At 46.1% G+C, this 17,259-nt stretch overlaps 1 protein-coding gene across 1 annotated transcript in view; it reads left to right on the top strand.

The window, feature by feature from the left end:
• Window positions 1-17,259, top strand: part of LOC119433437 (apolipophorins-like) — a 77,503-nt gene that overhangs the window by 20,838 nt on the left and 39,406 nt on the right. The window contains 11 exon segments of the mRNA XM_037700643.2: window positions 6,468-6,669; window positions 8,345-8,591; window positions 10,077-10,239; window positions 10,514-10,699; window positions 11,259-11,405; window positions 12,379-12,526; window positions 13,107-13,390; window positions 14,112-14,288; window positions 15,387-15,530; window positions 16,159-16,355; window positions 16,989-17,171. Of these exon segments, the coding sequence (XP_037556571.1) occupies window positions 6,468-6,669; window positions 8,345-8,591; window positions 10,077-10,239; window positions 10,514-10,699; window positions 11,259-11,405; window positions 12,379-12,526; window positions 13,107-13,390; window positions 14,112-14,288; window positions 15,387-15,530; window positions 16,159-16,355; window positions 16,989-17,171 (2,078 nt within the window).

Below are 17,259 nucleotides of genomic sequence, written 5' to 3' on the forward strand. Positions count from 1 at the left end.
TCAGCAATACTCGGAGAGGCAGACCGCCGAACATCAGCACCACTGTGTACAAAATTGGGAAGGTGCCAAAAAAAAAAAAGAAAAAACCGCGTAGCCTTGCACTCGGCCGCGCAAGGTTTGAAACAGCAAAGATGGGCGATCGTATCTCAGCATTTTCCGGAAGTGCGCGCGTACTTTTCATATTATTATTCATGATGATGATAATGTATTTTCGGGCGTCTCGGACTTACGGCGGTCACTGCGCGTTACTTAGTGCAGCTTGCAATAGCGACACCGCGTTCCACCGCGTTGCAATGCCGACAACGCGTTCCAGCAGACCCGCTCCGTGAATGCCTCTCTCTCTCTCTCGCTCTCATTTTCTTCATCTCTCTCCCGAGCATAGCGCGCAAAACCTCTTCTTCACTTCGCAGAGCATTGGCACAAGCGCTTGCGAACGCGCCAGCTGTGGACGAAGACGACGACGCTCGAACGCAATCGTATGGTTAGCAAATTCAAAAAGTAATGTCACAAAATCACGATTATATTATGATTAATATTATTATTCAAAATTTACGTCTATCCTTTACTGTATTTGATTTATTATTAAATTCATATTACTATTCCTATCTAGGCAAGGCTGACTAACGTTTCCCATCTTCAATTATTCATTTATTTTCCTTTCATTTGTATTGCTCATTGATTTCTAAACTAATTTATTTTAAATTTCGATCATAATACCACCAGGTTCGTGGCCTGTCCTCCACAGTGGGTTGTGCCATTGATTGAGGCATCATCATCATCCTGGTTCGCATAAATGCATGTTCTCCAAGCGTGGCTGTATAGCCTAGTGGTTACGACGCTCACCGTGGGTACGCGGGTTCGAATTCCGCCTCGGCAAGAAAGTTTACTTTCTTTGATTTCTTTCTTCATTGCTGATGATGATGGTTTCTTGACACGAACCAGCGTCGCTGTTAAAAGGAAATCGAAATCGTAATTTTAATGCGAATACGCCATATGCCCCATTGCGCGAAAATCCGTCTACGTATTCGGCGTTACCGAAAATGGTTACCAGAAATGACAGACAGCGCCAAGAGAAAAAACACGTCATAAAATGCTCGGATTGACGTCAAATTTCTCAGGGAGGTTCCTGTAAACAAAGTAAATCAATGGCTTTGAAAAAAAATTCTGGGTCAGGGTAGAAATCGAACTCGGGCTTCTGGGGTGCACGCTTCTCTACGGTTCTGGCTGACTAAAGCTGTGGGTAGTGCGTGCGTCATTGTACACGTCACGACGCAGCCATCGGGCTGACTAAAGGTGTGACCTATTGCGTACGTGATTCGGCACGTGACGGCGCAGCCAATGGGGAGGAGGTGGCGCCACGTCATGAGTGTATGAAATGAGTGCGTTCATGACGTTTCAAGGTCTATGAACAGATAATGCTTTCGCGTTGCTACACATAAGCAGTCTTAAGTGTCACTGCCGATTAAAAAAATATTATGTGGAGAGCCTCAGTGATTTGACGTGCTTTTTGATCCCTGTGAGTGATTATTGCGTGCTTCTTGTGCAGTGTAGTTGGTGATTATGAAGATGCATCCGAGTTAGGGACCAACGGTTGCCACCTCCTCTTGTCAGGATACGAGTCCATTCCGGCGGGATTCAATAGCTTTCGCCCGATAGGTTTCTATTTTTGCGAGTGTTAGTCCGGCTTCAGATGGTCAAGCGTTAGTTTAAAATATTGCCCCACTTTTTTTTTAAAATAGGGTCACTTATTCCCTTTGCACAATCGTCCTTATGAAGCTGGTAGTTTTTGTACCAGCGCAAAGCCGCTAGTTTGCGACAAATTAAGACTTCAGAATCTCTTGCTAGCGATATACTAGCGACCTGGCTAGCTAAGAGAAAGATAGATAGAGAGAAGAGAGAGAGAGAGAGAAGAAAACATGGAGAGGGCAAGTAGGGAGGTAGACCGGGCAAACGTCCGATTTGCTACCCTGTACTTGGAGTAGGGAAACACAAAGAGAGCAAAAAGAGAGTGATCACTTCACGCAAGAAATAAGATGAACAGCAGGTCTATAAATGGTCTATGGGGCCAGGCGCACTTCAAAAAGGGCCGGAACGCACGAATAGCCTTCTGCGCCTGCGACGGGTGTGGTCTAGGAATCTTTCGTTTGAGAAGGAAAGGAAAGAGTGGAGGAGGAAAGGCAGGGAGGTTAACCAGTTCAGCACAACCGGTTTGCTACCCTACACATGGGAGCGGTATGAGGGGGAATGAAAGATGGGGAGGAGAGAGAGAGCGCATAGCACAGCACACTCATCGTCAGTCACAGTCCGTCACTCTTGCGTGGTACGTGACGTCACTGTCACAGCCGTTTGTCCAAGCCCGTTTCTTTTAAAAACCAAGTAGTTTGCGAAAGTGTACTTAAATCCAGGCGGTTTGGTGCGGTCTGTAGAAACAGTATGCGCTGGACGCCATGTAGAGGCCAAGTGCACAATAGGTGTTCGATAGCTTCTTCAGATCCACAAGGGGCGCACGTTGGTGTATCGGTCATTCCAAAACGGTAAGAATAAGACATAGGCGGTACAGCACTGCTGCATCGCCGCGCGAGAGCCTAGTTGGTACTTGCAGCCTAGCTCTATAGCTAAAGAGAGAGGGAGCAAGGAGAGGAAAGGCAGGGAGTTCAACCAGACGAGCGTTCGGTTTGCTAACCTACACTGGGGGTAAGGGAAAGGGGAAATAGAAAGAGTGTGTAGCTAAACTGTTAATGAAGTTCATTCAGCAGGTCAACGGCTATGCAATATAAATTGCATAATGTAACGACGAAGATTGAACAGATAGGTGCGTCCCATTCGTTTCGGGCTCATCGAAGTGGGATCGGGGCGGCGGCCTAGGCTAAACGCTACGCACGCGCGTAGTTCGAACACGTGCCGTTTCAAAGCCGCTGCTCGAAAGAAAAAAAAAAAAAAATTAGCGTCGCTTGCATTGGTGGCGCAATGCTAAAGAGACAGTGGAGCTGATGGGCACCTAGCTAGTCCTGGCTTTTGGGCTAGGCTAAGCACTACGAAGTCATCCCTAGCACTTTCCGGAATGTATTGTGTTGATCGATTATCGATTAGCTAATGATTGGCTATCGATTGGCTATCGCAAGGTATTGGCCACGTATTTGGGCTAGGCTAAGCACCAGCAAGTCATCCCCAGCGTTTCCGGAATTTATTGATTATTGATCAATTATTGATTAGCCATTGATTGGCTATTGGTTGGCTATCGATGACTGACTAAGCTTAAATAGTCCCAACCATGCTTAGCTAGGCTTAGCCAGGTTCAGCTTCGCTAGTTCACAGGGGTATGTGCCATTGCGCTTGGGCCCTTTCTGCACTACCGCCGGGATCGGTCCGCATTTTCTGTTCGTGAATCACGGACTAACGGCCGGCACCGCTGTTAAAATCTGGAGGACGCTTAAGCTTCGCCTTTAAGAGTGGAAGGCGACAGCCTTCAAAGATGCCTGACTGCTTCTCACACTTCCCGGCAACTGCAGCTTATGTAACCGTAATATTCACCGGGAAACGCTGGCGGCGAACGCTGTGCACGAAGGCGAGCTTTCTGGTAGAAACGCGGCCTCACGCGTGGGCCGATCCCGGAGGTATCGCACAGCCGCGCCAAAACATGACATCATTTTCAGGTTTCCGTTATTGTTTCGCACTTTGTAACATTTCAGTCTGAGAAGATTCAACAGAAAAGGCATGCACGTGTCGGTGTTTTGTTTGATGACATTTTTTTTTTTTTGTGGGCATTCATTCTCAAGATTCCGAGGAGTAAATTTGCCAAGAATGTAAGACAAGGTACGAGCAACATTAGTGATAGAATGGTTTGGCGATATAGCCGGCGTATAGCGCATGTCATATAGCTAGGCGTGGCGCATACATATACCTAAATATATGCTGGAATTCTCGCTCACTGGACGCCGACGCCGGATCTTTTGCGACACGGGACCCTGAACGCTATGCGTACGTTTTCCGCGGCAGGCAGTGTTGACGAACCGGCGTACGATAGTTTTTGTGAGGAGTCGAGCTAAGTCGAGGAAAAACGCCCGCGTAGACAACGCGAGCAAAGTTCAAGAGAGCGCGGGTTCTACCCTTGTGGAGTGTTTTTGCTCCTTCCTTTCGAGAATGGTAACGCCTGTGCGCGGCACAGACATTGAACGACCTTGTCACGAGCGCCGCGAATCCGATAACGAAAGCTGGTCGCTTTTGCTTCGGCTGACAGTGGGCGCGAGCAATGCGATGACCTCGCGGCACCTCTCTTGCTCTGGCGCTTTGTGCCACGCTTATCGACGCGTGCTTTGGCAAGGAAAACGAGCGAAGATCGGCGCCGTTTGTTGAGCGATCTTTCGAAATTCGAGGAACCGTTTTTCGTGCAGTGGCGTTTATCCCGTTGCAGTGGGGAGTGTCTTGACTCGCCGAGTTGGCTCAGTGGCTATATATGCTCGTTTTTCCGGCAGCTGCTGCTATGTTCTAATTTAAGTTAATAAAAAAATAACGTCGTTGCCGAGGTGAGATTAAGGCTAGCGGAAGTCTACAACAGGAGTAGCTACCTGTCTGACATGAAGCGGACAGGTTTGCGGCCACCATGTTGGGCGATGACGTAATTTCCGCGGAACTGAAGTTTGCGGGAGTCTTCGAGACAAAACCGCTTCTGCGGTAAAAGGAAAAAGCACACACGCGTGGACGTTAAGAAATCTAAAAGTGGTCAAGAATAATGCACCGTCTTCAAATATCTCTCTTACGCTAGGTGTAGATTTGGGATCAAAAGTGATGTCAGTGAGCAACGGGCCGTGGCTTAGCTGTATACCACGTGGCACCTCTACTGCATATTTATGCTTACTTTGGGGATCTTTTACTGATTGTATTTCGCATTAACTGAGGTGTTTACAAGTGAAAAATAACAGAACTTGTGATATGTTTAGACGTTGGGCGGCTCACGCACGTCTGTTTCTCACATCGCGTTGACTCGCAAGTTACGTTGTTCTGCTGCTGATCGCAAGGTCGGTGCCTCGATTTCTTGCCGTGGTATGGCAGTCGTACTCCGATGGGGGCATAATGCACGAATGCCGATGCATTGACACTTTACTGCACATTCATCATCAACATCATCATAAGTCTATAATTGTGTCCACTGCATGACGAAAGCCTCTCTCTGCGATCTCTAATTACCCCTGTTTTGAGCTAGCTGATACCGGCTTGCGCCTGCAAATTTCCTAACTTCATCACCCCACCTAGTTTGCTGCCGCCCTCGACTGCGCTTCCCTTCTCTTGGTATCCATTCTGTAACTCTAATGGTCCGCCGGTTATCCATCCTACGCATTACGTGGCCTGCCCAGCTCCATTTGTTCTCTTAATGTCAATTAGAATATCGGCTATCCCCGTTTGATTTCTGATCCACACCGATATCTTCTTGTCTATTAGCGTTAGGCCTAACATTTTTCGTTCCATCGCTCTTTGTGCGGTCCTTAGCTTGTTCTCGAGCCTCTTTGTTAACCTCCAAATTAACCTCCAAGAATCCCTAACTGGTGAAAATAAAACCGAAGCGTTTCACTCGGTGTCCCACATAGGGAAGATGAAGCTTCCTGACAGTACAATCAATCAATCAATCAATCAATCAATCAATCAATCAATCAATCAATCAATCAATCAATCACTGGATCGGTCAGTTGTAGCTGAGGGATTGTAGCTCACGTAACACTACACCGCGACACTGTGGCTAAATTTTTCTCTGTCTCTAAACGCATATTTTATTTGTTATTACTACTGTCTGTCACTTTATGCTTTAGTTCTTCTCTCTATACCACTCTGGAGGACTGGCGCGTGTCTTATGCTGACTGACCATTACTTTAGCACTACCTCTTCTTAACATTCCTGAGTTACGAACTGTAAAGCTGGCTTTTCTGCACAAACGGGCTGTCTTGAGATGAAGCGTCTGGTAAAGAGTAGGCGCCATCGTTCTTTGCAGTGTGACATTCAACCTACAGAGCAGGGCTACGTCGCAGTTGAGCTGACAGGGACAAAAGTAGCGGTAAACATAACAGCCTAACCGTAGTCAACTTTGTGTGAAATATGATGACAAGTAAGCCGAGTGTTTAGAATGAAGGAATGTTATTGCGCGGATCATAATGTCTACCTCACAGCCGGCTTTTAAACGAGCTTTAGCGCACCTGTAAACCATGGCCGATGTTATAACTTGCTAAACCCCTCTACTAGTAAACACGACGCTTGCTCCAACTGGTCCCATGAAAGGTTCGCCTTAACTCCTTGTAACGAACACAAAGACAGCAGGACAGCCAAGTGTACTGCACAAACTAATCCATAAAACGTGTTCTACTCATGTGGCTGTGATTTAACCGTGTACATTTACCTCAGTACTCTACGCATGCGCAAACGTGGCATGGACACACTATGTAAGATAATCCACGTTCCACAACCGGTGTTTGTCTACGCAGCCGTTCCAGACGATACCGATGACGAACGGCAGCTTCATCTGCCAGCAAACCGTGGACGCCAACCGCTGGATCACCAAGGCCGAGTGCAAAGAGCAGGAGTTCCTTCACCTCGCCGCCAGGGGTCTCCGCGAACAAACCACGGTCACATCCACGGGCGTTCTGATCATGCAGCAGATCTTCCCGTCGGTTAAACCCGTGCCCGGTGCGAGACCATTCTCTGACTTTTTTTCTACGACGAGAGAGAGAGAGAGAGGAATAGAAGAGAGGAAAGGCATGGAGGTTAACTAGACGCACGTCCAGTTTGCTACCCTACACTGGGGGAAGGGAGTATTGGGATGAAAAGAGAGAGAGAGCGAGGAGATAGAAAACGAGTAGAATTGTCTAAGGCGTGTAGCCTGGTGTTTCGCGTCGTTGGTGTGACTGTTGTTGATTAACCGGAAGCTGAAGCAACTGGGAGACACGGGAGGAGACACAGCGTATAGGCCCCTCACAGAGCTGATTAGGAATACAGGTGGCATTGTAGAGATTGTTCTGAGAAAGAAATGGCGACTAGAAGCGTACGCTTAGAAGTTTCGAGAAGCCAAGTGCGGTCGTGTCTGATAATCTCGAAGGCTACGGTAATGGTGCATGCATTCTTACCTTGTGCAGAAGCAAGCAAGTAAATCGTCGTCAGTGAGTAATGGCAATCATTAATGTTGATTGACTAGATAAGGCATCCTTAGTAGGGCGAAAAATACAGAAAGCCTCATTTTAGTACGAATTTTTATGTTAACTATAGTCTAGTCTCCACCAAAATAAAAGAGGGCACCCTGAGTCTGCCGTAGCAGAACCGCCGTCTGCGCAAGGAGGTCAAACCGATGCACATTCTTGTCCGTCGCGCTATGGATGTGCTGCACAAGGGGGCCTAAAGTTTTTCTTTCTTTTTTTTCGTGTTTTTTAATTGTTGCAACATGGTGGAACGGCCTAGGTATCCCAGTATTAAGAGCAGAGTTGCAGTGAAAGTTTGAGAGCAGAACTGATATGGAGGCTTGTACATTTGGCCAATGCCATATGGTATATTATACAGTATGTGTCAGTATTAAAGTGAGCACTTTAATCATGAAAAAGCCAGCATAATAGCATCATTTGTCCAACTTTATCGAAAAAAGGGCCTCGTATATTAAGTGCCAGACATACACCTCTCCATACGAGTGTAGCCTGTATGCCTTCAATGCAGATCTCTGCTGCAGTTGGTGACTAAGTTTGAACTGGGTGTCCCGTTTAAGAATGAAGAGTTCCGTTTAAGAGTTTAATAAAAACGTTCGGGGCAGTGCGGACACCTGGGCTTTTCGGAGACGCCTCTTCTTTTCTTGAGTGTCACCATTTACCTGAATTTTCTGAAAGCAGAGATAGAGAAAGTTAGGGCTCTTTAATGAATCCTAGAGAGGCTTGCCTGACGACATGCTTAGCACGTATCTCCTAATGGGCGTGATGAAAAATGAAATGATGCGCAAGCACACCACAACAATCAACAAACTATAGTGAATCCTAGAGAGGCTTGCCTGACGACATGCCTAGCACGTATCTCCTGATGGGCATGATGAAAAATGAAATGATACGCAAGCACACCACAACAATCAACAAACTAAATTATGCCATTAAGACCAGTGTCTCTAAAAAATAAAAGGTCAAAAGTGCCTTCGTTGTGCGAGATGCGTTGGCAGTGTTAGTCCACGGGCCAAGTAACGCCTGCAGCTCAAGGGGTCCCAATCTTTGACGAAAGTTCAGTACGAACATTCGGGCTGTTCTTTCTAATCTCCTGTTCACTTGATACTGTCTCGCTTGAACCTCTTGCTGTGGCTTGAACCACGGGTTCTGTGTCTGTTCGTTCTCGACAGAGACGGTGAGCATCAAGTCCACCATAAAGTTCGACCACAGCGTGACCCGTGCCGAGAAGACCGAGCCGAAGGAGGTCATCGGCCTGCTGCGCGACCTTTGCCGCAGCAGCCACGAAGACATCCGGCCCGAGGCCAGCGGCATCTTCGCTCGTCTGGTGGCTGCCATCCGGGGTCTGCCACCGCCCGCTCTGAAGCAAATCTACAGCAAGGTGTCCGCCGGGGAACTGTGCTTCGACAAGAAAATCGAGTGAGTGCGCGTACTGCCGTCTTTTCGTCACCAGGGTCCTGAACATGGATGAAAGTCCAAATTCGCCATCTTGTGAGCGCTGATTGGTTCACAGGGCCGCTTCATCCTCCCTGGTAGGGTCAGGACGCAAACGCGGAGTGTGGGCGAAGGGGGGAGGGGGAAGGGAGGGGGAGGTGGTGGGAATTTGACAACGCAGCACTGGTTTTCCTGAAATCTATATAAATTGCGTGTGCCGAGTGGTCACGATTTGCAAACAGAAAACAATCAAATGAATGAATACAATAAATTACAAAAAAGTTATGCCGATTTGCATAGCCGTCCTTGTTATTTGGAATGCGTCGTTCGGACGCCGCGCTCGTCACATTTAGATGGTGAAGTGACGTTCCTAAAGACATTTACAAAGGAAAGTCCTGCTTTCGATCTGCTTTCGATCTGCTTTCGATCTGCTTTCGTCCTGCTCGATCTGCGATCTGCATTTACAAAGGAAAGTCCTGCTTTCGAACACGATCTTCGTAGCAGACCACGATGAAAAGTAAATCGGAGTGGGATACCAGACACGCGCTTGTTATATTCCCCTAGTTACCTACAAAAATAAAAAAAATAAACAAAGGACTCATCATCTTCAGTCAGCTCCTAACTTCGCTTTCATTTCTTCTTCGTTACGTTGCGTAACAGTCAACTGTGTTGACTGTTGACGAAACATGACCAGTTTTTCCGTTCTCGTTGATAGTTAGTGGCTTTGCTATTGTTGCTTTCTAATGTGGCTTTTTTTAATACTGCACTGCCGTTCATTTGCAATTGGCAATGACGTTCTGCAGTACCGATTTCGATAGCATTGAGGTCTTGATACTTGGCTGTGACAGCCGCGTCCTTGTAAGGAATCAGAGCAATGAAGTGGTATATCTGTCATCCACCTAAAAGTAGCATGCAAGTACGAAAGAAACCCATGCGAGTTTCTCAGAAAGCTACGCAATTGAAAAATAAAAGAAAGGAACTAGAAGCTCGTTATGATCTGGCGATTGAACAGTACGGTGTTCAGAAAAAAATCTGCTTCATGGCGTAATTAGTATTTCGTCAAAGACATAGTTTTGCTGATGCCAGGACACATACGAAGGGTGCCGTCGTCAATGTTTATTTCCAGTGCCTCCGTTTAGCAGCAAATATGTATGTATTTCAGTATGACCTTCCTATATTCTGCGAAGGACGCACGTTAAAGCTTTATCGCCGGGTAGTCAAAAGCTGTCACTGAAGCTTATATTACGGAGCATGACATGAGCCACATGCTCTTAGCCCTACGATATAAATGTCAATGACCAAACATTACTTATTTGATCTTTTTAGAGAAATTCTTCAGTCACGAGGCAGAGCGAGTTAAGTGTCTGGACCTTTCGTCGTTTTGTCTAGATCGATCGATCCATATAGATAAACTACTAAATAATTCAATCGAGAAACTTGTTGTACTTCTCATGTCTTCCTGTTCTACAGGCATCTCTTCCTGGATGCACTGCCTCTTGTCGGAACTGAGGCCTCCCTGAAGCTGACTGTCGAGCTGATTAACAAGGCCGAACACGCAGACCGTTCAACGGCATGGATCTCTGGAATCAGCTCCATCAGCTACCCGACCGAAGGAATGATCTCCATCCTTGTTGTGAGTCCATAGCTCATCAATTATGCATAACACTTTTTTTTTTCAGATGACGCTAGACTAGCAGTAAAGCGCTCGAAACGGCGCTTTAGTTCGATCAAAGTCAAATGTAATTCGGCGTACGGCTTCTTTCGAGAATTTATTGTTGGTACTTGTACTTCACTGATGCAGACTGAACGAGCGTAAACGGCTATCCGTGTATCGTAAGACGTCGATGACACGGTTCTTTTGTTGTCTGCTGATGAAAGCGCTTTTTCCTTTTTTGTTGTCTCCGCAGCCTCTCGTGAAGAAGGCCAGCGCACCGCGCAGCGCCATCCTCGCCGTGACGTCACTGGCCCACGTGTTCTGCCGCGGTTACCACGGCAACTGCGACGACGTGCCGGCGATCCGTGAGCTGCAAGGTGCCCTTATCAAGCAGCTCGGCTTCAAGTGCAGGGCTGACGATGCTGCATCGAGGAACAAGGTACGCCAGCGTCCCGACGTCACGCAGAACGGTTGACTTACGACAATTAAAAAAATTCACGCAGTTTTGTAATAGCGGCTAACTCTAACAAAGTATGAAAATTTACTTGATCAGCTCTCTTCTGAATGCACACGGAGATCCTAGCGGCTCGTTTCGTCAAGTTAGGTGCAATGAAAACTGTTTTGAATAAAATTTCACCGCTTTATCTGCGCCATATTAAAGTTTGATTTTGGGCCATCTAGATGAAGATGTAGAGGTAATTCAGTGTGCTTTTTTCGTTTCTTTTAATATGCCCGTCGAATATTCAAGTGTGCTCATTAGGCGAAAGACATACGCAAAACTGCCGTCACGGTGATAACTTTTTTTCATTAAAAGAAACTGCCTGGAAATTAGGTTTTGAAAAAAAAAATTGTAACGCCACGCGTTTGCAGCGGTGTTGCTTCCTGAAAACAGCAGATATATAAAATTTTACAGAATTAAAGGGAGTAAAACAACGAAGCAATAAAAGCAGCCGAATTCGTCGCTGAGTAACTTTTCGTTTTTATTCTTTTTCCTTCAGATTATCACGGCTCTGAAGGGATTCGGAAACCTTGGATACTACGGCGAAGGCATCAACACCATCATCGAGTGCGCCATCTCAGGGAACAGTCCCCTGCCCATCCGGATCGCAGCCATCCAGGCAACCAGAAGGGCCTGTGCCCCAGAGGTATGCACAAGAGCTTTACGAATTAACGGAACAAGTTTTGTGGAAATCCGCAATTCGGAGGTTGAGTTGCGAAGAGAAAAGTTGGAAGCTTTTCTGAAATCCAAAAGGTGGATGCCAGATTTGCCACTCACTGCGTGGCACAGGGCATCAAATGTCGCGGTTTTAATTGAACAAATGCCTTTTTTCCATCCCTTTTTTTGTACATTTTGCTTTGAGGGAATATTTCCATGCTCATGTTTTCTTTCTTCTAATTTACTTTCGTGCCAATATATCAACGTGCATGTCCGCGTATGTTTTTCCTGTATACATTTCAATACCTGTTCTGGACTAGTTGGTTTGCAATAAGGGTGTAATAGGGCGTGAAACAGTACCAAAAACTACGTTTGAACAGCCCTGTTCTCGTTTCATATGGTCTCGAGACCCATTACATCATATCCTATTACACTATTATTATTACACCTTTACATTATTACACTATTACACCTATTCACCACGTCTGTCTACGCTGCCGCGATTTCACGGGTTAGATTCGAGTTTATCCTGAAACTTACTCCCTTATCTTGCTCCGATACATTTTGTGTTGTGATGCACTGTAAAGAAAAACAATAGGGGTAACATAGAAAGACACAACCGGAGCAGCACGGATTAGAGAACAAATATGAGAATTTGATATGGTTCAGTTTAAATTGGGAAGAAGAAAGCACTGTAATAGATACTCGGCTGTCCACAGAGGTAAGAAAAGTGTCGCCAAAAGAAATAAACTTATTCTGGGATGGAATGCAGCGGAATGAAGTCAGGCCACATTGGCCAAGGAGAGAGGTAATTGAAGAACAAATTAAAAATAGAAACACATGTGGTGGTCCCGATTAGGCCGCTTCTGCTGATAAAAGTGAAGTTGTTGTTCTAGATTTGCATTTAATTTGTGCAACTTCTTTGATCCGTGCTCATATTGGTTCTTGTCGCTTGATTACAGATGCATTCCAAGCTCTCGGAGCTGATGAAGACCCCTAGTGAGGACATCGAAATCAGGATCGCTGCTTACCTCGGTATCATGAGATGCCCCACGATGAAAGATGTAATGGACGTCAAGAAAATGCTCGAGAAGGAGGAGATCAATCAGGGTAGGTTGCGAACCGTCAGTCTCACGCGGAACTCGTTACCGTCTTGTTACCATCTAACGTTTACTTTTTTTATTCAATCGACGCTTCTAGAGCTTGCTTTGGCTAACATAGGGTTTCAGAACACGCAAGGACACTCGAGTTAATCAGAAACCTCCAACTACAACGTACTGATAGCTCATTGCTTTGAGACATTAAGATCAATCAATCAATCAATCAATCAATCAATCAATCAAAGTTTAATCGACCGGTTCTTTGAGCACATCTCCCGTCGCAGAGGTTAAAGGGCCCTGTAACTTTTCTATTAGTTATTGGCAGTCCTTTTTTTCAGTGCATATTTATATATTGCGTGTTTACCGTCTCTTTGACGCCGAGAAAGCGTGCTAGCGTCTGACTCGTTCCTTGTGTTCAAAGTGACGGACTACGACACCATTACACTACGATCCTGCCCTTACAAGCTGACACCACCAGTAAGATTACTAGAAAAAACAATGCACGCTTATATTCTCACCTGCCGACTTGCTTCTTCGCCGCCAGTGTTTTTCCTGTCGCCATGTTGTTTCCTCTTTTCTTGCTCTCCCAGTGGGCTCGTTCATCTGGTCGCACTTGAAGAACCTCCAGAACACGGAGTCGCCCACCAAGATGGCGCTGCGTTCCCTGGTCTCCGGCATTTACGTGCCCGGCAAGTTCGACAGCGACGCGCGCAAATCCTCGCAGAACATCGAGTGGTCCGAGCTGTCCGAGAAGTACAACGTCGGTGGCACCGCCGAGGGCAACATCGTTTACAGCCCCAAGTCCTTCATTCCGCGGTCCATCGACCTCAACCTGACCGTGGACCTTTTCTCGCATTCCATCAACATCTTTGAGGTACGCTTATTAAATTTGTCAGCGGAAAAAAAACCATTTGCTGCGCTTCTTGCTGCTTGCTATAGGTCTACTTCTTTCTACGTTCAAGTTGAGTGATTACTCATTAATCACCCAAAGTGAGCATAGAGTAACTGGGCTGTAGAATGTATCAAGGTTAAACCGTAAGTGGCTGGTACTGTGGCTATTAACTGCTAAAGGTAGTGTACAATATGCGTCGAACATGAAGTAGATCAGTTTACTGCTAGAGACTAGATAATGACTAAATAAATGAAGTAATAAGAGGTTGTGCATGCCTTATTTTAGCATAAATCATAAACGGATTCAACAAGGAGGTAGAATTTAGATTCGGTAGTGATAAAGGGCTTCATGAACGCACGATAATGACATTCATTTGACGTTTTACTCAGATTTTTTCGACCCAATCGGGTAATGAAGAAGTGTCGATGACTAATTTGGTTTCGTACAGCGTGAAACTTTATCGAATATTGCAGGGAACCGTCCATTGAAGGTATTGCTCAGGTGAATCCTAAGAGTAGATGTATAAATGAAGAAACGTAGAAATATAATTTACCTTCGTAAAGAGTGGTACTTCAATGTGATGTATCGGTGAGTACGACAGTGAATTTATCCGTGGTTGAGCCGTTCTTCACTACTATGAACTTATTTCTGTTCATCTTATGTCGAGTGTGTTGATGTGGTCGTCCTGTCCACTGTCGTTCAGGTTGGCGGTCGCGCAGAGGGATACGACTACATGCTGGAGAGCCTCCTTGCGCCCAAATCGCAACTGAGGAGGACCAACGAAGTCGATTCCTTCTGGAACCGCATTGGAGACAACCTGAGCCGATCTCGCCGCGCTGCCTCGGCTAAGAACACCAAGGTCGACATCTTCGACGACAAGGTGCGCTTATTTCGAACAGCTCGAAACATCAATGTTAAAAAATTAATTGCTTCTTGTTACGTTACGGTTCGATATCATTGGTTTTGGGTTTAATTTTGTGAGTGAATTGTGTAAAATATGTCAATCTGGTGTCAACGCCCAGTTGTGAGAAGTTGCATGATTACAGACTGGCTTATTGCCCGCAAAAAGAAATATCATCGTTATATGCGTATTTTTTGCCTGCTTCCTGTTACTGTAAGTACGCGCACGTCCCTGACTTGTTTATGTATTAGTGATGTTTGCATGTACAGGTACAAAGAACAAGCCTTCAGACCAGGCTGATAATTTCATATTATGTTAATAAGCAACGAACCATACGTCGTGGCAAAATAGAGAACATAGAACGCGTCGAAACATACGCATAACACTCTAATACCGGGGTCACAATGGTCACTCTTGATCGCGATCGTACCCGATCCGGATCGAATTTCTTGATCACGATCGACAATGATCGCTGCTACACGGTCCAAATCCGATCCGGATCGAGGTTGGGGATCTGTAGTTTGGGTGAGCTCTCACGCAATAGAGTGGGTCCAAAGCACTTATCAAATATGCTATAAAAATTTTAATATAAAATATTTTTTTCAATAAAGTATTATTTCGTTTGTCATTGTGGGTAAGTCTATCACCGTCTGCTGTTCGTCTGCTGTTCGTCTGCTGATCGTCTGCTGACCGTCGGCAACTCTCAGGACTACATGGTCGTCAGCCTATGATCGCGATCAAGAGCCTCGATCGTCATGCACGAATCGCGATAATCTGGATCCGGATCGAGCAAGATCGCGATCAAAAGTGACGGTGTAGCAGCACTAGATCCGGATCGAGCTCAAACCTGATCGAGCCTGATCGCGATCTAAAGTGACCGTGCGACATCGGTAAACAAAATGCGCTGCATCACTTGGTCGTCTGATACTGCAATGTACAACCAAAGTCGGCCAAGTGTATTATTCACGCGGGGATGACGCTAAACGCCGTGAAAACATCTACTAAATGGGACCAATTTTATTCAGGTGCTTTAGGATTGGATCCTTTCTTGTTTTGACTTTGACTGGATTGTTGCAGGTCAACATCGTGAAGGCGAACGAACCGAGCGGTTCGCTCTACTTCCGCATGTTCGGCAACGAACTCTCCTGGTTCGAACTGCCCACCATGGACGACATCGCAAACTTCGCCAACGGCGTACGAACAAACAGCTGGCTGGACCAGGTTGGTCTCACTTAGCTTATCCGATCTTGCCATCGATACGTTACATCGTTCATGGCATTTGAGAAACGCAATGAATTACCTCTCTTACAACAATCTCGCCATATGAGAAATGAGAGATTTTTTTGGCTTGGTAATCTTAGGGTTGTAGAATAATTTCTTTCATGAAATCACGTTCTATTCTATGTTGAAACTGTCTTTGTTGAGTGCGATTTACTGAAGCTCAACGAACTTCGACAGCGGATTGCATCGTATACTCTGTTCGCATTTTCTTCTTTTACATAGTAAGAATTTAAAGAGGAACTTTTATCATTGAAATTTAGCATGCTGAAACTTTGATATTGAAACTTAGCATCGTACTTATATAAAGTGCAAAATGGGTGTACATTAAGCTATTCGGGTAATGTTTTACCTTCGACAATTAAGACTTATAAAGTTAACTCACTCTCTCTATGTGCAGTATGAGCTAAGTGCATGCTTTTTTAAATGGAACCTGCGGTAAAACGCTGGTGGTTCTGTTTTATTTCCCGGCTGATGAGGAAACAATCTTAGAGATGCGTACAGTGTGCAGCTTCAGTGCCAAGTAGATTATGTTTAGCGTTCGCGGTTTTATTTATTTGTTCTTTTGCAGATCATGAGCAAGAAACAGAACGACATCGCCCGCAGTGCCATGCTTGTCGACACCACGGTGACTGTGCCCACCGTCACCGGCTTCCCCTTCAGAATTGACCTGAAGGCAACCGTCACAGGCGGTCTCAAGACCGATGGCCAGATAAACCTCGCCAACGCTCCTGGAGATATGCTCATCGAGGGTTTCATCAAGCCAAGGTGAAGAACCTCTAATGGCGGAATGTCCTCATGCCTGCCTTTCGATTTAGAATTCATTCCCCATCCGTTTTGCTGCGGCTGAGCCTCTGGCATCGCGACAGAATAGCGGCACCAGAGTGAACGTGAACGAGCTTTGTAGGCTTTCTCTTTTTGCCTCCCTTTGCAAATACAGCGCTGCCAGTGAGGTCATTGCTGGGCCGACGTTGTTCAATGTAGCACATTGGGCACTTCACGGGGTCTTCAGGTGCTGGGCTTTGGGCCCACGGGAGCTGGTTACGGGTTGGGACCGGGGTTACGAATCGGGTTGGTGTAGCCTTTGCACCACCCAGCACTTTGGAGACTTCACAGGGTCTTCAAGTTCTGGGTCACAGGCCAAGGTTACGGATTAGGTCTGGGGGTTACATGGCGTGCAGGGGCGGCCCTTGACCCATCTGGACGTTAGGCTTCTTGAACTTAATCAGAATGACACACTCGAACGTTGCGATTCCGAACGCGATCATTGCTCTTAACTGCTGACATCCATCTAAGCGTCTTTATTTCAGACAGTTGAACGCTCTGGACGTTTACATATACTCATGGGAATCGGCGGGATTAATAAATGTTCGTTTTTTTTTTGCTTCTTTGCTTCTGCAGTGCATCAGTCGACATGAGCGGCCTGATGTCAATCGACGCCGGCGTTGCCAAGCGTGGCATTCGAGTCTCGTCAACCATGCACACTTCCACCGCGCTTGACGGCAAGATCGAGATCAAGTCTACCGGAGAGATGAACTTCAAGTACAACATTCGCAACGACAAGCAGGAGATCCTTAACATGAAGTGAGTGAGGCAGTCCTCGCGTGTTGTGTCCGATGGTTGAGTTAATAGAGCGGTCTGATGAGCGCGTGCAACTCATCGTAACCTTCAC

This window comes from Dermacentor silvarum, chromosome 11, assembly GCF_013339745.2.
Source record: "Dermacentor silvarum isolate Dsil-2018 chromosome 11, BIME_Dsil_1.4, whole genome shotgun sequence".
NCBI lineage: Eukaryota > Metazoa > Arthropoda > Arachnida > Ixodida > Ixodidae > Dermacentor > Dermacentor silvarum.